The sequence below is a fragment of the Heterodontus francisci genome, chromosome 2 (genome assembly GCF_036365525.1).
Source record: "Heterodontus francisci isolate sHetFra1 chromosome 2, sHetFra1.hap1, whole genome shotgun sequence".
Lineage (NCBI taxonomy): Eukaryota > Metazoa > Chordata > Chondrichthyes > Heterodontiformes > Heterodontidae > Heterodontus > Heterodontus francisci.
In genome coordinates this window covers 16,724,290-16,749,736 of record NC_090372.1, presented here as the reverse complement: position 1 = coordinate 16,749,736, position 25,447 = coordinate 16,724,290, and the positions used below count along the sequence as shown (strand labels likewise).

At 43.7% G+C, this 25,447-nt stretch overlaps 1 protein-coding gene across 4 annotated transcripts in view; it reads right to left on the bottom strand.

The window, feature by feature from the left end:
- The window catches only part of LOC137382754 (regulation of nuclear pre-mRNA domain-containing protein 1B-like), a 61,081-nt gene that overhangs the window by 6,173 nt on the left and 29,461 nt on the right, over window positions 1-25,447 (bottom strand). The window contains exon 8 of one of the 4 annotated variants that reach the window (XM_068055129.1): window positions 23,204-24,468. The exons of 2 other annotated variants lie outside the window; for them this stretch is intronic. In XM_068055129.1, coding sequence (XP_067911230.1) covers window positions 24,337-24,468 — 132 coding nt within the window. In that variant the 3' untranslated portion in view covers window positions 23,204-24,336. Of the gene's footprint in view, window positions 1-23,203; window positions 24,469-25,447 lie in introns of those variants that run through there. One more of the 4 variants, XM_068055156.1, reaches the window with a different exon arrangement.

The window sequence follows — 25,447 nt, the reverse complement described above, 5'->3', positions numbered from 1 at the left end:
ACTTATTCAATTTAATAGCATCATGCTAAAGGATGTAATGAGAATAACAACAGCACCAATCAGAACAATGAACTTTATGAAACGCATTTACATCAAGACAATTGTTACCGTTCAGACTTTGTTCCAATTCTATAAGAAGACTGCATTTCCATGAATTGAAAATTGTGCCTTGAACTATAAGTGCAAATTAAAAGTAATGCCCATCACATTCTACTCTAAAATACCACACTATCAGACCATTATATTCAGACTAAAACTTGCAGTCCATTTTATTTACACATAAGATAAAACACAGGAGATGCAAGAAACTGAAGGAAGAATTTTAACTCCCTCTGCCCAGTGGAAACTGAGCAGAATGGGAGTTCAAATGTAAGCAGTATGGTCATTTTAACTCTGCTGTTTTCTTCAGCAGTTGAATCACTCACCTGATGGTTAAGATTACATGTATACTGGAGGACCCAAAACTATGTTAATGGCTTTCTGGGTGGAGCATCCACTACAGACCTCCGCACAGTAATTTCTGACAGACAAGACTTGGAGGCTTCATTGCTAAGTGTAAAAATTATTTTTCTGGAGCCTTGAGGAGTAGAATTGCTCGGGCCACTGCAACCCTTCTGCATTCACAAAACTCTCCCAAAACCACCCCCTAACCCCCTCCTGATAACTTATCCAAGTGCCAACCGGATAACCTCTCAACTGCCTGATATTTACTGGTGAACTGCCTCTGAATGCCCATTTCATGAAGCCCAGCTGTTCTCCTGGGCAACTGGAACAACCATCCAAGTGTTAAAACGCTCCCTTAAAAGTGCAAAAACAATAAAGATAGAATTTGTTTACAGGGGATTAAAATATGCTCGTTAAAATTCTTTTCCCTCACAGTTCAATAATTTGAAAGACTTTTGATTGAAAGAAGCATTTTGTAGACTTCTTGATTCAATGCTACACATGAGTGATATGATTCATATTTGAACAAGTCACAGTCCAGATGATGCATTCAGTACTAAGCAGCACTAAAAATATTGAAAGAAGTCTCCAGTATTGAATTCAGACCAAAGTTCCCTCAATAAGGTAGGAGGTGTTTGCTAATCATACTAAGGAGAACGTGTTCTCATCTAATCCAGGCCTCACATATCTTTTGGAGCTTTAACCATCATTCGATCAGCAATAAAACAAAGGCTCTGTATTTTGAGAAATTTACTGATCGATGAATCTGATCTGTGCCTTGCAGACATCTGGGATCTAGACTGTATTTTACAATTTGGTTTGAAAAAGACAGCTTCCATTTTTGAAACTACAATATAAAATATGGAATGTATAGAATATGGATGCAGTGTGAAACCCCAGTTACGTCACAAAAGAATCCCTGTGAAGATTGTGATAGCACCAATTAGTGTCAGTAGGTTCAGTCGTGGAGAAAGGAATCTGATATTTCTACCCCATTAGCCATTAACACAAAGTATTTCAGCTATCCCACCATCTCAACTGGCACATTAACTCTGGTTCCTTACACTGTTAGATTCATCATCTCTCCCAGCCATTAAAACTTGTTCTCAATGAAGAAATATCCACACTTCCAGAAATAAATAAGTAAAACAGAGATGGAAAAAAATTCTGCAATATTCATTTTTTAAAAGGGATATTAATGGTAAGATTCCCTCTTTAATATTCCCCCACAATACTATAATGTTAATAATTAATCCTGCCCATTACACTGTATATACTTCTAAGTAAAGCAAGCAGTTAGTATTAAAATTACAAGTTTAATGTACAACCATGCATGCAGAAATGGCAGATGTCTAAGAAACTGGGGGCCGAGGGGGCGAAATTTGACCTCGTTACACTCATTTTCCAGGTAAAAAACAGAGGCACAGAGGTCCAATTTAGAGAGTCAACATCCTGCAAACTTCATCGAAAACACATCCGATTCTGATCGATTCAGGCCTATAATCAGCCTATGATAGGTATTAGCATATTCAAGAAGCCTAATAATAAATGAGGTCCCCTTTCTCAACCTGGTCAACAGCAAGGCAGAGCTTGCCCAGCACAAGCTCCAACTAGTTTTTGCAGTTCCACGGCCACCTAGCCAGCACTCCTTAAAGAGACCAATGGAAGTCGCTGAAGAAGAGGTACGTTTTATGCTTACATTAATGTGTAGCCAGGAGTGCTCCTTCTGCCTCTGCAGCAATACCGTGGGTTGCTGCCACCCCCTGCTTATCACCCTTCTGAATACCTCCTCCTCCGGGACCTACCCAAAGGCCCCACAGCAATCTTCCAAAAAAAGCCAAGAACTTATCTTTCCCTGAGCAGCATGTAGTGGTCTCTTTAAACTTAGGCTGTTCATCCCCTGGTACAACTGGGCCTAGTGTAGCCTTCCCAACTCCGGTTGGAGGTGAGATCATGTTCTGTCTGATCATGTGACATCCGAAACAGTTGTTGCTATTACCATATCAAGTTTGGTCACCTGTAGTAGAGCGTCTTTGCTCATACCAACAGCTGTTGTGTGAGAAGTTTCAACAGCCACCTGTGAGCAGGTAAAGAAGGGGAACCAATGGTGGGGGAGGAATTTGCATTGGTGGAAATCAAAAGTCAAAGGAATAATAATAATTCACTAAATTTGCTAATAGAATTATAATAACTACTAGCAATACTGGTAACATTCAGATACCCCTCATAACTAACAGTAACTCACTGATAGTCTACTTGTATCTGGTAAGACCCCAATATCCTAACTGTAACAAGTTATAATCCAAAACCTGCTGATATTCACTCTGAAACCATAGCCAGAATCGCCCTGCACTGCATAAGGTGTAGTCAGGTTCCCCAGTTGCCACTTTTAATAGACCCCATCACTCTCCCTATCTCTTTGAATTCTGCTTTGGACTCAGATTTTGTGTGAAGGTGACATCTCTGAATTGGAAGCCACAGTCAGGGCTTATCTGTCCTTGGGCTTCACAAGTCAAAACTGATTGGTACAGACCAACCTGAACCAAAATGAGAGTTCGGTATTTGGTGCATTTCTCACATGGTACATGATCCTAAACCCAGCACCAACATTTCCAAACCACTCACTGGGCTCAGACTCGATAGAAGAGAATTTTCATAGTATGATAGGATTTACAGCACAGGAGGAAGCCATATGGCCTGGCACTCTCTCCGGTTGCCTAATTCCCCACATATCCTTTTTATATTCCTCTTCTTCAAATACTTATCGCATTCACTTTTAAATGATGTTCTAGTTTCTGGACAGAGTGGATAGAGAGAAACTTCTGGACAGAGTAGATAGAAACTGTTCCCACTTGTGAAAGGATCGAGAACGAGACGGCACAGATTTAAAGTATTTGGTAAGAGAAGCAAAAGTGACATGAGGAAAAACTTTTTCACGCAGAGAGTGGTTAAGGTCTGGAACGCACTGCCTGAGCGTGTGGTTGAAGGCTGGTTCAATTGAAGCATTCAAAAGGGAATTAGACTGTTATATGAAAAGGAAGAATGTGCAGGGTTACAGGGAGAAGGCGGAGGAATGGAACTGAGATAATTGCTCTTTCGGAGAGCTGGTGTGGACACGATGGGCCGAATGACCTCCTTCTGCAATGTAACAATTCTGTGATTCTGCCTCAATAGTTACTTGGGTTGTCGGTTCCCATTGTTTAACAGCCATCAGTGCAAAAACCTTTCTTATCTCTTCCCCTTTGTTTCTTCCCCTTAGAATCTTTGTTTTCCATCCTCTTGTTCCCCATTTTCCTGCCCGTGGAAGAAAATCTTTATTGGCTGCTCCTCTCTCTGTGCCGCTCCCACTAACTGCGTTTCTGTGCTGCTGCCAGCTCTGCTGGAAATGCTGGATCCCATGCTCAACGCATTCCACTTCATTGTGTTCCTCACTTTTCCCCCGATTCCTCATTTTTCAACATCCATTTCCCAGTCCCCCTCTCAACCCATCTCCAAACCCCAGTCTTCCTCTCTCTCCTTGCCTGAGGCCCAATCTCCCAATGCACAGATCTCTCTCTCCCCACCCAGAGTCCAATCTCCTAAACTCCCATTCTCCAGTCTTCCACTCCTCCACAATAACATTCCTCAGTCTCCAAAAGCTTCCATCGCCAAGCCCCAATTCTCAGTGTCCCTCTCTCCCTCATGCCCTCATCCCAATTCCACTCCAGTCTCCCTGAGCTGCCATCACTTGACCTTTGTTCCCAGTACTCCTCTCTCACCCAAGCCCTAATTCCCAGTACCCCTCTCTTCTTGAGCTTCCATCTGATGATCCCATTCCCAGTCTCCTTCTCTCCCTCGTGCTTCCATTTCTATCTCCCTCTTCCCCCAAAACCAATTCCCCATCTCTCTCCCTGACCTCCAGTCTTCCTCTTCCCATAGCCTTAATCCCTTTCACCCTCAAGCCTCCACTGGTAACTGTCATTCCTTAGTTCTCATCCCAAACCCATTCAGTCTCTCTCCCGAATCTTCACCCAACCCAAATCTACCTAAAATTATCAACCCGATCCCCATTCCGTACCCTCAATTCCCATCTCCCGAGTCACCGTTCCTAATTATTGCTCTCTCCCTCAACCCCCAATTAGCCATACCCTTGTCTGAGTCTTCATCCCTTTCTTCCTCAAGCCCCCTCATCACCCCCATAACTAAGTCTTCCTCTTTTCTCCAATGCTCCATCCCTGGCTCCAGTGTCATCTTGCTTTTCTTCTGTCCCCAGACAGCTGTCACTCTCTCCTCCTGCCCCATGCTCCAATCCTTGTCCCTGGTCTCTATTCACCCCAGTCCCACACCTCTCCCTGCTTTATCTCTCTCTTTGCTCCGCTAGAACTGGTTGTTTCTCCACCAGTCCAGTTTATGATCTCTGCTAACTTCAGTTGGCTCTCTGTGCCAAAATGGTCGTGATGTCGCCAAGATAGAGGCTTCCCTGGAACAGAAACTGGTGAGGTCATGGAGCAGGGGGGCCACTAGTATAATGAGAAATATAAAGGGTAAAGTTCCCTGGGTTGTGAGCAGCAGTGATCAGAGAGATTTGATGCATTCCATGAAAGTTTCAGACAATCCAGGAGGATTGGTAACTCCAGCCCAGTGTGCACAACTTGCAGCCTGCCTATTTGTACATGAAAATTGCAATTTGGATCTTAAAATGAGCAACTAAACCAGTTTACATATTGAAATAGCTGCCTGCCTCTTTTAGGCAAGAGCACTGGGTGCCCGACAAATAATTTTTTCTGCAGCACCTGCAGAAGAGTCTGTCACTCTAGAATTGGCCTTTATAGCCACTCCAGGCGCTGCTCCATAAACCACTGACCACCTCCAGGCGCTTACCCATTGTCTCCTGAGACAAGGAGGCCAAAGAAGACGACGACTGGGTGCCTATTTAAAGACCTCTCGGGCGGCACAGTGGCTCAGTGGTTAGCACCGCAGCCTCACAGCTCCAGGGACCCAGGTTCGATTCTGGGTACTGCCTGTGCGGAGTTTGCAAGTTCTCCCTGTGACTGCGTGGGTTTTCGCTGGGTGCTCCGGTTTCCTCCCACAGCCAAAGACTTGTAGGTTAAGAGGTAAATTGGCCATTGTAAATTGCCCCTAGTGTAGGTTGGTGGTAGGGAATATGGGATTACTGTAGGATTAGTATAAATGGGTGGTTGTTGGTTGGCACAGACTCGGTGGGCCGAAGGGCCTGTTTCAGTGCTGTATCTCTAAATAAATAATAAATAAATAAAATTGAATCAGGCAGACCTTGGAGATCAAAGGGGTATAAAAAGATTCCCAAGCCCAGTTGCCTGTTTCTCAGGTGAGAAGAAAGAAGCTGGCAGTGGAAAAATCAGTTGCATCCTAAACAATGAAATGGGGAAGATAAATTGAATAGTCTGAAATTGGGCACCGGGATTGCAATGCGCAATTGACGCATGCTCAAAGTGATGCAGGCAACATGCAAACTTTGTGCTGCCTGCTAATTATGATTGTAATGTGCAGCCCAGCCCGGAACACGCTGATTAGTGGCTGCACGCCTCGGGAAGGGCCTGCTTTTGTGCGGGGCTCGCACCACTTAAAGTTAGCCTGAACTACTTAAAGCCAACTCACCTCTTAAAGGTGAGATGCATTCTGGCTGCAGCACGGGCTGGAACTGGTTACAGGCAAGTTGAAGAACAGCAGGAACATACAGAAATGGAGCAATAGGCAGAGAGTGTGTCAAGGTTCTCAGAAACCACGCTGGAGGCCTTAGTGTAGAAGGTGCAGAAGAGGAGAGGTCCTCTTACTGCAATGGGCCAAGAGCCCCTCCAGACAAGTATTAAGAAGGCAGTGGGAGCAGATAGCCATTGTGTACAATGATAGCAGTCTAGCCCCGAGCACAAGGATGCAGTGCAAAAAGATTAATGACCTCTCACGAGTGGTCAAGGTTAGCAAATGCATCTTCAAATGCCCTATCCTACCAACTGCACCACTCGCCTCATATACTGCTTCATTCAACACAGCCTGTTCACTTGCCTACAATCTCTATCAACTATGACTTACAACCTCACTTCAAAATCTCATCTCACCCTCTTGCACTTAGCACTGCTGCAAGCTGCACACTCATATCTCATAGCCTGCACATACTTGACCATTGAAAGTTAGCAGCCTTTCACCAGCCCTGGTGCAGTCACTGGTGTAGCACTGCATAGGACCACTAGGACAGGTAAAGGCACAAGCAAGACTAGCACTAAGGGAACGCACAAGGGTGATTAGTTCAGTTTTGTGTGGATTATTGGATGTTTTGTTGTTTAAAGTTGGTATAGAATGGTTGTTTTGTGGTGGTTTATACTTCAGGAATTTGGCCAAGAGGACCCTGTGTTGATCCATAACTGAGGAACAATAAGGTATGGGACTGGTGGACAACGCGGATCTGGGGTTGTAGTCAAGGGAGCCACAGTTGAATTAGGCACTCACAGACGGCCTGTCCAGAATGTGGATGTGTCTGCTGCCTCCTCCTCTTCCTCCTTTGCCTGGGGTTGTCACTGGATCCATGGTGGCATGGGCTGCTCATAATTGCAAGACTGTGGAGGATGTAACAGACCACCATGAATCCAGACACCCTCTCCGGCAGCAATTGGAGGGCTCCTCCAGAGTAGTGGAACCTTTGCTTCAGCACTCCAATCATCTGCTGGATGGCATTTCTTGTAGCAGCATGGCTCTCGTTATACAAGTGCTGGCCATGAGTGGTTGGATTGCAGAGTGGAGTCATTGGCCAGGCGTAGAACAGATAGCCCTGGTCACCCAGTAGCCACCCTCTGCTTTGACATGGTGGCTGAAAGATCAATGGAACAGTGCACTGGTGCAGGATGAACATATGACTTCTGCCAGGATAGCAGGCATGATAAGCTGGGCGTGGTTGCACACCAACTGCACAATGAGTGAATGGTAACCTTTGCAGCTGGGGTATATCTCAGTAACTGAGGCAGACATGCTGCTTGATTTAAAAATGTGCTACAAAGCCTTGTTCACACAATTATAAAAATGACAATACAGGGAGGCATTCAATTCGGGTGCTAATTCCTAAAATGGAGCAATCTATTCCAAAGCCATTTCCCTGCTCTTTCCCCTGTTAAATGAATACATGTTAAATGGTCACTTGAGGTGCAGTTATCTTGAAAAAGCAGTATCGTGATTGTAGAGTTTAGAGCTGAGTTCAATGGATTCATAGAAGTGAATAAGAAAAATGTTTGTCTGTGAAAATAATTATACACGTATTCAGGGTTCACTGCAAAACTATATAGGGGAGCTTAGCAATCACTGTTTCAGCATGCACTTTTGAGATTCTTGTTGGGATTGAGGGTGGCAACAAAAATGTCTTATCTAAACAAGCCCCAATATGTCAATACATGACAAAAATTATATCTTGAATTGAACTGATTGGTGGATTACCTACTTAGCATCTGCATACATGCATCTCATTGGAAGAGCATTACAGAATTTTAAGCAGCATCAATCCTGACTTCTTATCCAGATTCTGAGTCCTCAAACCCAGCTGCTTTAAAAAAGGCTGCACACTTTTATCATACCATTATTAATTTTAGCACCTGAACGGAGGTTAGTCATTGTTAGTAATTCAATCTATCAAAGAAATGCAACAAAAATATCATAGAAGATGTAACATTACTGGAAAGCAATATTAAATAAAAATATCATTCCTGTGTTTGTCAAAGCTGAGTGTGCAAGGATCATTTTAAGTATTAGGTTAGCTGGTCATATTTTAGTAGCAACAGTATGGTCGAGATATTGTTGCTTTGCATCTGATTCTAGTATATGGTGTCTGTAAATATCTGGTCACCCTCATGCCAAAAGTCAGGGTGATCAGATAACTCAGTAGTGGCTAAATCACAATTGGATTATGGTCAGCTTGATATTTTTTGTTAGACTAGCAGATTGTAAGACCATATGATAGAAGTATTTAAAATTATTAAATAATGGGACAGGGTAGATAGAAGCAGACTGTTTTCCAGTCAGTGAGGGGCCTGGAACAAAGAGCCAGGTATAAGGAGATTTAGAAAAAAAAAATGAAATAAATTTCTTACACAGAGCATTGCGAAAATATAGAATTCACTTCCAGGGTCAGTGGTCCAAACAGAAACTATGTCAACGTCCAAGATCAGACTGAAGAGGTGAAAGAAGGAAAAAGGATAAAGGAACATGGCAAAGGGATATGGTAAATGTGATTGGGATGACTTGCTCATGTGGATGGTAAAGGGGTCATGGACTGGTTAGGCAGAAAGTTCTGTTCATCACCACATTATATTCTATTTTTAATTCCAAAATTTGTAGTTTTTCCTTTATATATTATATACTTATTAAGGATTGGGATACAAGCAGCAGGTTGTTAAAAGGTAGGTACTATTATTTCTTATTGGTTATTAACAGTGGAGCCTGTACAAGATTTTCAAATACTCCTCAAAAGGTGGCAGCAGCGCTAATCAACCATGGTACCAACTCAAATTTCTCCACAATAAAACTGAAGACAGTTTATGTTGAGAAACTTACACGAGTTACAATTACCTCACAAGTAAAGGTCTCTCATCATGTCAGGGTTTGTGTACATCTTCATGGAATTTCTGATCAAATTTCACAATCTTTGCACATCAGCAAAGACAAATTTTACAGCTAATGCACATATTTAATAAAAAGTATAATGAATTAAAGCAAAGAAAGGCTTGATATTTAGATATTTTTATTTCTTCTCTAGCTCATTCATCAATATAGATTATAATTATGGTATGGTAATAACACACTTGGATTCTAGTCTCTTGGAATTTTGTTCCCATGTAAGATAAATCAGTGATAAGACAAGTGCTAAATTTTGCAGATCAAGCCTACATGCTGGTTTTGATTCTTCTGATGTCAATAAGCAATTCATTACTCCCATCACCATCTCCTTTTGCCTTGCACTATCATCCCTTTTGTCATTTAATCTCTCCTGCCTTCCACCCCATCACAGATCTTCCCTTTTGCTCTCCCCTCCCCCACCCACCCAACCCCCACCCCACTGCTTTTTCTTAAATAAGAGGTCCTCCCACCCCACCCCACCCCACCCCCACCACTGTGGTCAGTGAAGGATTCAAGTTAGTTTAGTCTAGGAAAGCATAGTTGGGAAGAAAACTGCTGATGCTTGCAAGCTCTAGAACAGTAATATCCAATATATTGACCACTAGCTACATGTGGCCAATTGGGAATCCAGATGTGGATAATTGTTTCTGATGAGTAAATAAAATGAGCAATAGGCATTGTCATTGGGCACATGATCCCAACACTTGATTGCACAATGTTTGCTTATGTATTTTGGGTGCATTTGTTGGTAAAATGGTTAAGAATAAAAGCAAAGTGTGTGTGTTTTTTGATTGTTGAGTGCTTTACTTACTTGGTTATTAATTGTGGTACATGCTTGTTAAGTGAATATATACCTTGGAAGTACATTTATCTATATTGTGAGTACGTGCAAGGTGTTTTCTACTAAAATTTGTGTACGTGGTTAACAGGGTGCAGCTGTTGCCACACCTGATGCTGGTGAACATGTTTATTTGACAACACTCGAGAGAAGATGCTGCATCCAGGAAGACATTATTTCACCTGCTGGGAAGGATTGAGAGAGATGCAACCAGTGTGAGGTCTGCCAGGTAAGCTGCTGAAACCCAAGAATCAGATCTTTAAATGAATAAGGGGCTAAAAATTTGATAAAGCCCATTTGCAGGCACGGGGAGCAGGAAGAAACTTGAGTAATGGTGTAGCTGGCCAGAGGGCTCCTAGGTTCTCGGATGCAGCGTTAGAGGCAAGAGGTTGAAAGAAGATGGGTGATCTATCAGCAGGGGGCTAGGAGGCCCTCCACAGACAGTCACTGCGAAGGCAATGGGAGCAGACAGCCACTGAAGTCAATGCCAAGAGTCTGGCCCCAAGGACCTGGACATAGTGCTGAAAGAAGTTCAATGACCTCACGAGCAGTCAAGGTCAATGAATGCATCCAAAATGCCAAATCCCAGTAAATGTACCACCAATCTCACACTGCTCAAGGCATCACAATCCCATCATGCAACCATCAACAATCTCTAATAATCTGGATTCATGCCGAACATTCATATGCTCCACCACGCCCCTCACACACTTATCACTGCTGCAAGCCTCACATGCACATTTCACAGTTTCTAGATACTGTCAGCTATGACAGGCACATCACCCAAACACATTGTAACACACTCGCTAACACTCTTCCCAACACTCTTCCATCTCTCCTGCAGGACAAGGTGATCCATAACAGCAGGCAGCAGCAATGAACAGGCATAGCTGCACGTCTTCACTTCTTTGTAGGAGACAGTGCTCGGCATTATTGGTGTGGCTGTCACTGAGGCCCTGGCGAGCGTCGTCGCTGAAACCATCGAGGATGGCGATATGTTCCTGCCTTATGCACCTTCTCAAAGCCCAGTTCACCCTCGTCCCGCAATCTAGCATGATGTACAAGCTGCAAATGGTCCAATCATACACCCCTTGCTTCACCCGCCCCCACACCCTTCTCTCATTCCAACTCACTCCTTGTGCATTTATGCTTTCAGACTGTCAGCTGGTCAAGCAGTGATGCCTGAGGATGAAGGCGCAGAGGAGACTGATGAAGAAGCACTGTCACTTGATCTGACAAATGCAGCCACTAACTCATGTACTTTTGAGGGAGGGACGAGGCATAAAGGTGGCATCAGCATCTCATGAGTCACTGGGCATAAGTGGGCTGCAGCCAGATTGGGGAAAGGGTCGCAGCCGAGTTTTGCTGCAGAGGACTCAGGTGAGGACTTTGATGGGGTGGTGTACAGAAAAAATGTTGATGAACATGCATGCAGAAACTCTTGGTGCATTGGCAGGCGTGTCACAATCTTTTGTTATTGTCAAGCATGGAGAAGTCCAGCTCCAACTTGGCACAGGGCTTCGTGCAGAGCTTGCAGCCAATCCTTTACAAAATGGAAGTGGCGTCCGACCGCATGAGAACACTTGTGGACACAAGGTGTAACGTAGTGTCTGATAAACGATATCTCAGTTTCCATTGCAGCAGAGGCAGAAGCCACTGTAGGTCTTGAGTAAGGCTCCAAACCTAAGAGACACTCCGCAGGGGACACTCACGCCCTAAATCAGGCAACTTCGGAGTCCTCCAGAGGAAACTCAGATTGAAGTCATGGAATCTGTTTGTTGTCTCTCAGCAGTCCAGCAAGCTGTGCTCCAGCAGAACAGCAGGAATGCTGGGGTGCTGCCCCAGGGGAGTGACAGTAGCTCTGTGGGGCACAAACATGCTGTTCTCTCCCAGGATGACAGCATTCTTGCTGCCACCGCTGTCACTCTTGCCAGTGCCCCAGCTGTTGGCCCATCAGCTAGCCAGCCCAACTAAAGGTGGTGCAGTCTGAAGTCAGGTCCTCAAGGCCCAGAGCTGGTCAATGGCACCTCCAAGGCCGTATGCAGACTTCCTCACTAAAATTCAGCTGCCATCCACCAGCTATGCTGCAGCCACTGGGGTAACATCACGTAGGGCAGACAAAGATACCTGCAAGGCAGGGACTAAACTATTCACCCTTGTGCATTGCCTAAGTATGGATTATTGGAAGTGTTGGTGGATAAAGTTAAATATGAAATGGTTACTTTGTGGTGTCTTTTATTTCAAGAATCTGGTTGAAAGGATGTTGTGAAGATCTGTAACACAGGGATGGTAAGATGGGGAAGTGTCATGCACCTGGGAAGTGGAGATTTATTCAGATGAACCAGAGCCTGTGGAGATGCTCACGAACTGCCAGTCTGGACCACAGATATGCCAGCTGCCTTCTCCCTTCCTGAGGTTGTCACTGAAGCCCTGGGGCAAGGGCTGCACACTCACAATGCCTAGATTGTGGACACAAGAGACTCCTGTGAATCAGGAGATAAGTTCTGGCGAGTACTGGAGGCTCCCTACAAGCAGTCTAGGCAGCAGAACTGTTGCATCAGAATACCAATAGTCTGCTCCATGATGTTCCTAGTTACAACATGGCTTGCATTTTAGGAGCGCTGGCTACTTGTGGTCAGGTTGTGGAGGGGAGTCATATGCTATGCATACAATGGATAGCCCTCGTCGCTAAGCAGCTGTCCCCTGGTTTGACGTGGTGGCTTGAAGATGGCTGGAACTGCAGACTGCACAGCATGAAAGCATTATGACTGCTGCCAGGATAGCAGGCACTCACCAACACAATGCTCAGGGCATGGTCAAATACCAGCTACACGTTGAATATGTGATACTACTTGTGGCTTTGGTAATTGTCCAATTGAGATGCAGCGCCAACAAGGGCTCATGCATGCAGTCGATGGCTCCCTGCACCATGGGGATGCCGGCAATGCTAGGAAAGCCATCTGCACACTCCTTCTGCTTCTCTGCTTAGAGAAGCCAATGAAACCCCTTCTTCTGGCAGACAGGGCCTCTGTAACCTCCTGGATGTAACTATGGACAGCAAACTGTGCTATGTTGGTGGTGATGTCTGCTGCAGCCTGGAAGGATCCACTCGCGTAAACTCAAGGCCTTGACAGCACCATTCTCGCCTTGCTCTGGAGCTGCTGATCTGCTTCAAGGAGGCAGCACAGTTCTGGGACCACCTCCTGGCTAAGGGAGAAGCGTACTATGAAGACCCTTAGGTGGGTAAGGCCTCCTGCTGTGGACTCACCTGCTCCATTTCACTCTGATGCTGCAGCCAAAGGGGAACTACAACTATAGCCCCCATAACTGGGAGCAAGTGGTATATTCCAAAGCACGCAACTCCTTCCAATGGTCCAGCATCACTCACTTCTGACTTCAACTTCTGTCAACTCCTCCAATAACATAGTACTTCCAGTAACTCTTCAGCAGCAAATTGATAGTCAAAAGCAAGTTGAATGTTGATGCTTTTAAATTGTGCTGGTGGAAGGTCCCTCATGGAGCTGTCTGTTTTAAAAAAAAAGAGGTTGTTCACAGGAGCCGGAGGTCCAAAATGGCAGGTTGGGCATCAAATCAGCGTCTCACGCTGACTGACATCACAATCTACCCACTCCGCATACTTCTGGCATGGGGCCCGCCTGCAATTGCCACTCTCAACATAGCGATCGGCACAGGCCGATATATATTTCACTGATGCTAAAGCACTATAGTGTTGCTTCAAACTAGGTCTAAAATTTACTGCCTCCTGAAAAGGCAGCTCAGTCAGACTTTTCAGCAAACTGGGCAGGAAATGAGAGATTTCCAACCACACCAACTCCTATAACAAAAGCAAGCATGGTGGAGCAGCTTTATTGTTTTTCCCAAAGGTGTTCATATTAGCTTGCACCTAATTTTTGTCATTAGCTGGAATTCGGGTGGTAAGTAATTCAACCTGGGCAGACTGCACAGTGGCTATATTTGGAAGATGACTGAGCAGCTGAGAACAGATTTCCTAATGGTGCTGAGATAGTATCTTATCCAAGCTTCATGGCAGTCATTCGAGGGAGCTCCTCAAATAGAACTCTTCTTCCTTCTTTCACAAACAGGGAAAAATTTGTTTGTCCCCTACAAATATCAACTTGCATTAGAAACCAGGAAGCTACTCATTACAGAAAAAGAAACAGCTGCATTGGCAGCTTCTGCCTCAGGTGGTTGAGAAGTCTGTGCCAGCAAAGGTCATGAAACTACCAGAGTACCAATTAGCGACCTGAACTCAACTGGAAAAAGAAGCCACAAGGCCATAGCTGCTTTTTTAGGCTGATTTAGCCTTGCTGCAGGCCATAGCATAGAGACTAGTGATGCCAAATACTGTGTCTTGGGATCTATGAACTGATGTGGAACAGCAGCCATCTTGGAAATGGTCGTGCCCATTCTTGATTCCTGATCACACTTGGGAGGTGAAATATGTTTCTGTGCTTAGCTGGATCCTGATATCATTCCCTGCTGGCAAAGATCAAAGTTTTCCCTTCTTGAAGTCAGGATCAACTTACAGTTCACAAGCCACTCTTATGTTGCTTGCATGACAAGTCTGTAGGAGGCTTCACACTTTGAAAAAGTTTGCAAGCTGCTACTGAAAATGTCCCCAGTAAAATAAAATTGCACAAGTGATTTGTTGACAAACTAAAAAATAGAAATTTGTGTTCACTTAGTCTCATTGGTACTGAGTCATATGTACAAGGAAGATTACAGGCTTGATCCTTAGTCAATCTTGCTAGATGATCTCAAATGTAGATAGCAGTAAGAGCACTATAACTGGTCGGCATAAGGGGAAAAGGAGGGTTCCTACTTCTGGACAGCTACCTAGTGATCCTGTTACAAATTGATTCTAGAGATGCTGAAAACGACAGGGGCTGCCTCAGTTATCACACCCCCTCTTGGAGCCAACAACCTGTCTCAACTTACACATGAAGAATGGTTACTTGGCTTAGCTGCACTTACGTGGAGAGGCTAGTGAAGCTGGGATTATTCTCCTTACAGCAAAGGCAGTTTAAGGGAAGATTTGATAGAGGATTCCAAAATCATGAGGGGTTTTGATACAGACAGAAGGAGAAACTGTTTCCATTGTCAGAAGGGCCAGGAACCAAAGGACAAAGAGTTAAGAACCAGAGGTAGCTTTTTTTTTAATAAAGTGAGTTGTGATGATCTACATTGCACTGCCGGAAACGGTAGTGGAAGCTGATTCATTGGGAACTTTCACAAGGGAATTAGATATATATACTTGAAAAAGGAAAAAAATGCAGGACTGTAGGAAAAGAGCAGGGGAGTGAGACTAATTGGATAGCTTTTTTGAAGAGATGGCACAGGCACAATGGCCTCCTTCCACGTTGTAAGAGTTGATGATTGTATGAATCATGCTTGTAGGAAAGGAAAAAGGAATAAACCTTAGGATTGCAGGAAGGGTAAAAGTGATTTTTTAACCAGGGAACAATTAAATGCAAACTTCCACTGCTCACAAAAAACAGTGCCCCACGATTTCTCATTAGTGGATTCCAAAATCTCCACTTAAAAAAAAATTGAACGAAGAAAAATAAACAAGGTATCACAATTGTGTGGGACAGGCTGGATGGACCAAAGGGTCTTTTTCTGTCCAATCCCTTTGCTCTTTCTAGTTCTGTCTCTGTATTGCCTTGCTTTGCTGAAAAATACATTACTGCAAGACACCACCTTCAAACTGGCTTTTGCAACAGCTTGTTTCAAAAATAACTTATCTGCTTTAGCTCTCAATGAAATCCATAAAAATCTCAAATTACTAAGGGAGATGTTTCCAAGCATACCCAGTGTCTAGAAACAATTAAGATGCATCACTGTGCTATTAAATCACTGACTTATTCAGATCAGAATACCCTTATAACCCAGCATTTGTCAGACACCAATGGTGGCCATCAGCATTCTTTTGCATGCATTTTGGATGCAGCTCCATAGCTAGGAATGCCTAAATTCAGAGAATGACTAACTGGGATACAGTGGGATGCTGTTCCACAGAGAAGAGTTGCTCATCTACCAAGGAAGCTAAAGGAATTTAACTTATGGGTCTGTTTAACTGACTTCAAAGGTAGTACATGGGTACCAAAAGTTTGAGGCTAATGGAATTTTGACCTTTACCACGAGGTAAAAGTGATGCTTCAGTTGTAGAGCTTTGCTCAGACACCATCTAGAGTAATGTGTTGACTTTAGGGCACCAAACCGGAGGAAAGATAAATAGGCCTTGGATGGGGGTATAGCATAGATTCACAGAATACTAGTGTTTAAAAAGGGTTAAATTGAGAAGTTGTATAACTTATAACCCCTGAGTTTAGAAAGTTAAGGAGTGATGCAATAGATGTATTTAAAATAATTAAGGAATTAAATAGGGTAGATAGAGAGAAACTGGTTCCTCTGGTGGGATAATCTGAAAATTAGAGGCCATTAAGGATTAAAAGCAGGAAGCACCTTTTTACACAAAGGGTAGTAGAAATCTGGAACTCCATCCCCCAAAAAGCTGTGGATGCAGGTTGAATTTTTCAAGACTGAAATCGATTAAAGTTTTATTAGGTAAGGGCATCAAAAGATATGGAACAAAGATGGGTTTCTAGAGTTCAGGTAGAGATCACCCATGATCTACTTCAATGGCAGAACAGGCTCAACGGACTGAATTGCCTCCTCGTATTCCTAAGTTAGGAAAAGGTAATTCTCCATATTCTATCATGATGGTACTGAGCCATATTTTGAACATCACTAATGTTTTTGCCTCCACAAGTCTGCCCAGTAAGTTACTCGAAGATGCGATTGTATTTGAATAAAGAATTTCTTCCCAATATCCATTTGAAATTGATTTTTCACTAATTAAACTTAGCACCCCACCCAGTCTTCAAATATTTTTGGCTTACCTTGTCCAAAACATTGTTTAATATTTTGTACACCTCAACCGCCTTTATTTTTTTCCCTATAATTCATTCTCTACATAACTGATCAACCGCCTTGCCCTTCTCTGCACCTTTTTCATTGCATAAAAGCACTTCCCACGTCCTCAGGATGTCCCAAAGCATTTCAGACAAAGCATTTTGAAATGTAGTTAGTGTTGTTTTGTCAGCAAATGCAGAACTTAATTTTCATATACCAAAGTCAGATAAATGATCAGGTAATCTATTTTGGTGGCACTGCCAAAGGGATAAATACTGGTCAGGACACCATGAGCACTTCAAATAGTACATTGACTTGAACTTGGGACCTCAATTTAATAACTCACCCAAAAGATAATATATTCGACAATGCTCTCCCTAATTTAATTTCATCAGCAAATTTAGCAAGCTAGCAATGGTCAATGAATCAAAGGAACTCACTCGCTACCGGTTCCCTGCTCCACCCCACCACTGCCACCCGCAATCTGACATGATGCTGTCAATTTTAACACAGGAGGCACTAGTGTGGGATCAAAGGCAGGTAGAGGACCTGAATGTCATCATCGATGCAAGGTCCGGACATTTTTAATGGCCAGGCCTCATTTACATGTAGCTTGTTGGCCTCCTTGAAGATGACCTGGGGATTTGCCCTGGTCAATATTTTTCAACCACTGACTCCAAAACACAAGATTAACTGATCACTCATTTTGCTGCTATTTATAGCATTTTTCCATTCACAAACTGACTGCCATATATGCCTAACAAGGAACAGTGACTGTAAAACACTTTGGTACACCTGGAGAATGTGCAAGACTCTATGCAAATAAAAAGGTTTGTTCCTTTCTTTGATATTAGCTGGGAGTGATGCTACTTTTGGTGGACCCAGTAAAATGAATCAACATTGCAAATTGTCCCCTTTTCCACCATTTTTGATCATTAATAGAATAGCACCATAGAGGTTAGGACATTTGTTCATCTTAATTACTAGTATTAAAGGTAACATTTAGTGCTGCCCTGAGTAAAATAGTTTAAGGGTACAGTAGTGCAGAGGTTCTGTACACCCGATTTTCAGATGAGACATAAAATGAAGAGCCTGTCTATCTTCACAAGTGAACGTAAAAAATCCCATGGCACAATTTCAAAGAGGAGCAGGGAAGTTCTCCATGTCCTGTCCAATATTTTTCCCACATTAAACATCACTAAACCAGATTATCTGGTCATTATCACATTGCTATTTGTGGGATCTTGCTGTGCACAGATTGACTGCTCTGTTTCCTACATTACAATGGTGACTACACTTCAAAAGTACTGCATTGGCTGTCAACTGCTTTGGGACATCTCGAGGGAAGGGGTACTATATAAATGCAAATTCTTTATGTTACTGCAGTAGTAATCCAGAGCCTTGGACTAATAATCTAGAAAATGCAAATTCAAATCTTTGCAATTTGAGAATATGTATTGTTAAAAAAATCTAGAAGTAAAAAACCTGCTATAAATTAGTGTGACCTTGAAGCTGTTGCATGGTTGCAAAAACATAAGCGATAAATCAATGTCCTTTAGGGAAGGAGGCCTGCTGTCTGTAACTGGTCCTTTACAAGACCATGTCAACACAGTAAACCCTCAACTTTCAAGTGGGCTGGCAAGTCACTCAGTTGCATCAAACTATCAAGGCAACTAGGGATGGGAAATCCGAGCTTTGCCAGCATGCCCACATCCTAAGAATGAATTAAACAAAGAACAAAGAAAATTACAGCACAGGAACAGGCCCTTCGGCACTCCAAGCATACACCGATCCAAATCCTCTATCTAAACCTGTCGCCTATTTTCTAAGGGTCTGTATCTCTTTACTTCCTGCCCATTCATGTATCTGTCTAGATACATCTTAAAAGATGCTATCATGCCCGCGTCTACCACCTCCGCTGGTAATGCGTTCCATGCACCCACCACCCTCTGCGTAAAGAACTTTCCACGCATATCCCCCCTAAACTTTTCCCCTTTCACTTTGAACTCGTGTCCCCTTGTAATTGAATCCCTCACTCTGGGAAAAAGCTTCTTGCTATCCACCCTGTCTATACCTCTCATGATTTTGTACACCTCAATCAGGTCCCCCCTCAACCTCCGTCTTTCTAATGAAAATAATCCTAACCTACTCAACCTCTCTTCATAGCTAGCGCCCTCCATACCAGGCAACATCCTGGTGAACCTCCTCTGCACCCTCTCCAAAGCATCCACATCCTTTTGGTAATGTGGCGACCAGAACTGCACACAGTATTCCAAATGTGGCCGAACCAAAGTCCTATACAACTGTAACATGACCTGCCAACTCTTGTACTCAATACCCCGTCCGATGAAGGAAAGCATGCCGTATGCCTTCTTGACCACTCTATTGACCTGCGTTGCCACCTTCAGGGAACAGTGGACCTGAACACCCAAATCTCTCTGGACATCAATTTTCCCCAGGACTTTTCCATTTACTGTATAGTTCACTCTTGAATTGGATCTTCCAAAATGCATCACCTCGCATTTGCCCTGATTGAACTCCATCTGCCATTTCTCTGCCCAACTCTCCAGTCTATCTATATTCTGCTGTATTCTCTGACAGTCCCCTTCAGTATCTGCTACTCCACCAATCTTAGTGTCGTCTGCAAACTTGCTAATCAGACCACCTATACTTTCCTCCAAATCATTTATGTATATCACAAACAACAGTGGTCCCAGCACGGATCCCTGTGGAACACCACTGGTCACTCATCTCCATTTTGAGAAACTCCCTTCCACTGCTACTCTCTGTCTCCTGTTGCCCAGCCAGTTCTTTATCCATCTAGCTAGTACACCTTGGACCCCATGCGCCTTCACTTTCTCCATCAGCCTACCATGGGGAACCTTATCAAACGCCTTACTGAAGTCCATGTATATGACATCTACAGCCCTTCCCTCATCAATCAACTTTGTCACTTCCTCAAAGAATTCTATTCAGTTGGTAAGACATGACCTTCCCTGCACAAAACCATGTTGCCTATCACTGATAAGCCCATTTTCTTCCAGATGGGAATAGATCCTATCCCTCAGTATCTTCTCCAGCAGCTTCCCTACCACTGACGTCAGGCTCACCGGTCTATAATTACCTGGATTTCCCCTGCTACCCTTCTTAAACAAGGGGACAATATTAGCAATTCTCCAGTCCTCCGGGACCTCACCTGTGTTTAAGGATGTTGCAAAGATATCTGTTAAGGCCCCAACTATTTCCTCTCTCGCTTCCCACAGTAACCTGGGATAGATCCCATCCGGACCTGGGGACTTGTCCACCTTAATGCCTTTTAAAATACCCAACACTTCCTCCCTCCTTATGCCGACTTGACCTAGAGTAATCAAACATCTGTCCCTAACCTCAACATCTGTCATGTCCCTCTCCTCGGTGAATACCGATGCAAAGTACTCGTTTAGAATCTCACCCATTTTCTCTGACTCCACGCATAACTTTCCTCCTTTGTCCTTGAGTGGGCCAATCCTTTCTCTAGTTACCCTCTTGCTCCTTATATATGAATAAAAGGCTTTGGGATTTTCCTTAACCCTGTTTGCTAAAGATATTTCATGACCCCTTTTAGCCCTCTTAATTCCTCGTTTCAGATTGCGCCTACAATCCCGATATTCTTTCAAATCTTCGTCTTTCTTCAGCCGCCTAGACCTTATGTGTGCTTCCTTTTTCCTCTTAGCTAGTCTCATAATTTCACCTGTCATCCATGGTTCCCTAATCTTGCCATTTCTACCCCTCATTTTCACAGGAACATGTCTCTCCTGCACACTAATCAACCTCTCTTTAAAAGCCTCCCACATATCAAAAGTGGATTTACCTTCAAACAGCTGCTCCCAATCTACATTCCCCAGCTCCTGCCGAATTTTGGTATAGTTGGCCTTCCCCCAATTTAGCACTCTTCCTTTAGGACCACTCTCGTCTTTGTCCATGAGTATTCTAAAACTTACGGAATTGTGATCACTATTCCCAAAGTAGTCCCCTACTGAAACGTCAACCACCTGGCCCGGCTCATTTCCCAACACCAGGTCCAGTATGGCCCCTTCCCGAGTTGGACTATTTACATACTGCTCTAGAAAACCTCCCGGATGCTCCTTACAAATTCTGCTCCATCTAGACCTCTAACATTAAGTGAATCCCAGTCAATGTTGGGAAAATTAAAATCTCCTATCACCACCACCCTGTTGCTCCTACAGCTTTCCATAATCTGTTTACATATTTGTACCTCTATCGCACGCTCGCTGTTGGGAGGCCTGTAGTACAGCCCCAACATTGTTACCGCACCCTTCCTATTTCTGAGTTCTGCCCATATTGCCTCACAGCTCGAGTCCTCCATAGTGCCTTCCTTCAGCACAGCTGTGATATCCTCTTTGACCAGTAATGCAACTCCTCCACCCCTTTTACCTCCCTCTCTATCCCGCCTGAAGCATCGGTATCCTGGGATATTTAGTTGCCAATCATGCCCTTCCCTTAACCAAGTCTTAGTAATAGCAATAACATCATACTCCCAGGTACTAATCCAAGCCCTAAGTTCATCTGCCTTACCTACTACACTTCTTGCATTAAAACAAATACACCTCAGACCACCAGTCCCTTTGCTTTAATCATCTGCTCCCTGCCTACTCTTTCCCTTACAACTGACCTTCGCCATCCAGAAACAAATTGCTTACTGCGGAACAATTTATAGTTATCCATATTCTTTCAAGTAGTGGGCAAGGAAAAAGGAATCGTAGGATATCAGTATTCGTTATTATTGTTGCTAGTGATTTTTCTTTCCCGAGAAGTGGAGTGCACAAGACCTTCCTTTTTCCAAAAAAGCTATTTTTTCCATATGCTTTCTCAGTCTCCCTACGCTAGACTATGCCTAAGAAAACGAGTGCGCCTACTCTCAGGCATCTCAATGTCATATAACATCAGCGACTTACAGCTGCACAAGAGTGGCTTTAAAGTGATTCTTCCTATATTTTGGGAAACACCTAGCTTTGACTTAGTACTTTTGAGATTGACATAACACACAGGATGACCAACTGTGAATACAAGTCCTATCCTTCCATGATGCAGCAGAATTATATTATTCCATGATTATTCCACAAATATAGTGCACATCTTGGTAAATGGCAGTGCTTCTGGCAACGTGGCAGTGTGCAATATTACGAAAGGAAGTTGGCTTTTTCTTCTTGTGGTGGCCAGTTAAAATCTCCCAAAATTTCCAGACAAGTCTCAATCATAAAACCCTACATAAGTTTTCAAATATTTTTGAATGGAAATTATGCAAAAAAATGTATACGTGGGTACAGCTACCAAATGTCATTATTTCCATGCTCTACTCACATAGACAATAGGCATCAGCCTGGGCTCAGTATTAACATTCACTTCAGTCAGAAAACCTGAGAGTTCAAGTCGTATTCCAGTGATTTAAGCACACAATCTAGGCTGATGCTTCAGTGCAGTACTGTCAAGGTGCCATATTTCAGATAAGATGCTAAACCAAGGCATTTTCCCTCCCAGGTGGGTGGAAAAGCTCCCACGGCAACTGGAGATCAAGGAAGCTCCCCTAACATTCTGCCCAACATGTATCCCTCAACTAACTTCACTAAAACAGGTTAGCCTGTCATTTATCTCACTATTGCTTGTGGGACCTCATTACGTGTAAGCAACAAGTGACTACACTTCAAAAGGACTTAATTTGCTGTGGACACGGAAGGCGTTACATAAAGGCATATTTTGTCCTTTTTTTATAAAAAGAATACACCCTGAATGATACTGGCCGTTTATGCATTTAATAACTTATAATTTGAAACAGATTAAGAATCTGATAATCAAGTGTGGTACAGAATCCACAAGGTCTGATTTATTCTGAATGCAATGTGGCAATGATTAGTTACAATACCATTAATTCTCCAGTTAACAATGAAATGATCAACAATGCCTTGGCATGCTACAGCTAGAGGAGAAGACTGCCACACAGAAATTATACTTGCAAAAAATCATATTCTCTAATACAACTGACAGAAAACCACAACGGAAACGCACAACTCCTCAGCAACTCAATTAAATGTGATGCAGTGTGGAATCAGCTGTGTTGTGGGTCATGTAATGGTTATCTAGGCAGTTCTGCGGGTGTAAATCCACTGTTTTGTTTTACAAAAGAGTTAATTTTTTTCACTAATTCATTATTGGGCAGAAAAGATTAAATAGCAAGTGCTACAGCTAATGTAAAAACTAGGAAAATCCACTACATATTAAAATTGCTGGCTGGAATGTAACATCCCATTTCAAAATGTTTGGAAAACTCTTGCCAGGTTTCCTCTATGGGAAATTCCATTAAGTGCCCACATATACCTGCAGTATGTTATGCCTGTGGTACAGCTTTCGAGCCCAGAGATCCACCACTGACATGCTGTTATCCCTTCACCAGCTACAGGAGAAATGCCACGAACAGATGCCCTTCTACGTTGCCTTCATAGATCTCACCAAAGCCTTTGACCTCATCAGCAGACGTGCTCTCTTCAGACTACTAGCAAAGATCGGATGTCCACCAAAGCTACTAAGTATCATCACCTCATTCCATGACAATATGAAAGGCACAATTCAGCACAGCGGTGCCTCATCAGCCCCCTTTCCTATCCTGAGTGGCATGAAACAGGGCTGTGTTCTCGCACCTTACACTGTTTGGGATCATCTTCTCGCTGTTGCTCTCACGAGTTCTTCCGAAGACGTGAAGGAATTTTCCTCCACACAAGATCAGACGGCAGGCTGTTCAACCTTGCCCCATCTTAGAGCGAAGACCAAAGTACGGAAGTCCTCATCAGGGAACTCCTCTTTGCTGATGATGCTGCATTAACATTCCACACAAAAGAGTGTCTGCAGAGACTCATCGACAGGATTGTGGCTGCCTGCAACAAATTTGGCCTAACCATCAGCCTCAAAAAAACGAACATCATGGGACAGGACGTCAGAAATGCTCCATCCATCAATATCGGCGACCACACTCTGGAAGTGGTTCAAGAGTTCACCTACCTAGGCTCAACTATCACCAGTAACCTGTCTCTCAATGCAGAAATCAACAAGCGGATGGGAAAGACGTCCATTGCTATGTCCAGACTGGCCAAGAGAGTGTGGGAAAATGGCGCACTGACACGAAACACAAAAGTCCGAGTGCATCAAGCCTGTGTCCTCAGTACCTTGCTCTATGGCAGCGAGGCCTGGACAACGTATGTCAGCCAAGAGCGATGTCTCAACTCATTCCATCTTCGCTACCTCCGAAGAATCCTTGGCATCAGGTGGCAGGACCGTATCTTCAACGCAGAAGTCCTTGAGGCAGCCAACATTCCCAGCATATACACCCTACTGAGCCAGCCGCTCGAGATGACTTGGCCACGTGAGCCGCATGGAAGATGGCAGGATCCCCAAAGACACATTGTACAGCAAGCTCGTCACTGGTATCAGACCCACCGGCCGTCCATATCTCTGCTTTAAAGATGTCTGCTAACGCGACATGAAGTCCTGTGACATTGACCACAAGTCGTGGGAGTCAGTTGCCAGTGATCGCCAGAGCTGACGGACAGCCATAAAGGCAGGGCTAAAGAGCGGCGAGTCGAAGAGACCTAGCAGTTGGCAGGAAAAAACAGAAGTGCAAGGAGAGAGTCAACTGTGTAACAGCCCCGACAACCAATTTTATCTGCAGCGCCTGTGGAAAAGTCTGTCACTCTAGAATTAGCCTTTATAGCCACTCTAGGCACTGCTCCACAAACCAGTGACCACCTCTAGGCGCTTACCCATTGTCTCTCGAGACAAGGAGGCCAAAGAAGAGGTGCTGCAATAAGCCATTATAATGTTTAAAAAGCTGTTGTGTAATATCAGTTTTAAAATCTATTACTGATACTGTATGCTGTTCAAGAATTAGTATGCAGCTGCACTACAAAGCCATGAGTAAACTGTTAGCCCACATCACAGGGTACCATTATCATTAAATCAAACTCCACAGTATTAATGGAGTGCTGCACTGTCACAGTTGCTATCACCAAACCTAGACCCCACCTGCCCTCTCAGATGGTCATAAAAGATGCCATTGCACTATTCGAAGAGCAGGGGAGGCGGTAGCGCAGCGATATTGTCACTGGACTAGTAACCCAGGGTATTGCTCTGGGGACATGGGTTCAAATCCCACCACAGCAGAAGGTGGAATTTGAATTCAATTAAAAAATCTGGAATTAAAAAGCTAGTCTAATGATGGTCATGAAACCATTGTCAATTGTTGTAAAAACCCATCTGGTTCACTAATGTCCTTTAGAGAAGGAAATCTGCTGTCCTTACCTGGTCTGGCCTACGTGACTCCACAGCCACAGCAATGTGGTCGACTCTTACATGCCCTCTGAAATGGACTAGCAAACCACTCAGTTAGGGCAATTAGGGATGAGCAATAAATGCTGGCCTGGCCAGCAATGCCCACATCCCATGAATGAATAAAAAAAAAAGTGAGTTCTCCCCAATGCCCTGGCCAATATTCATCCCTCAGCAACATCAGAGATTATCTGATTGCTGTGCGTAAAACTGGCTGCTGTGATTCCTACAACAGCAACTACA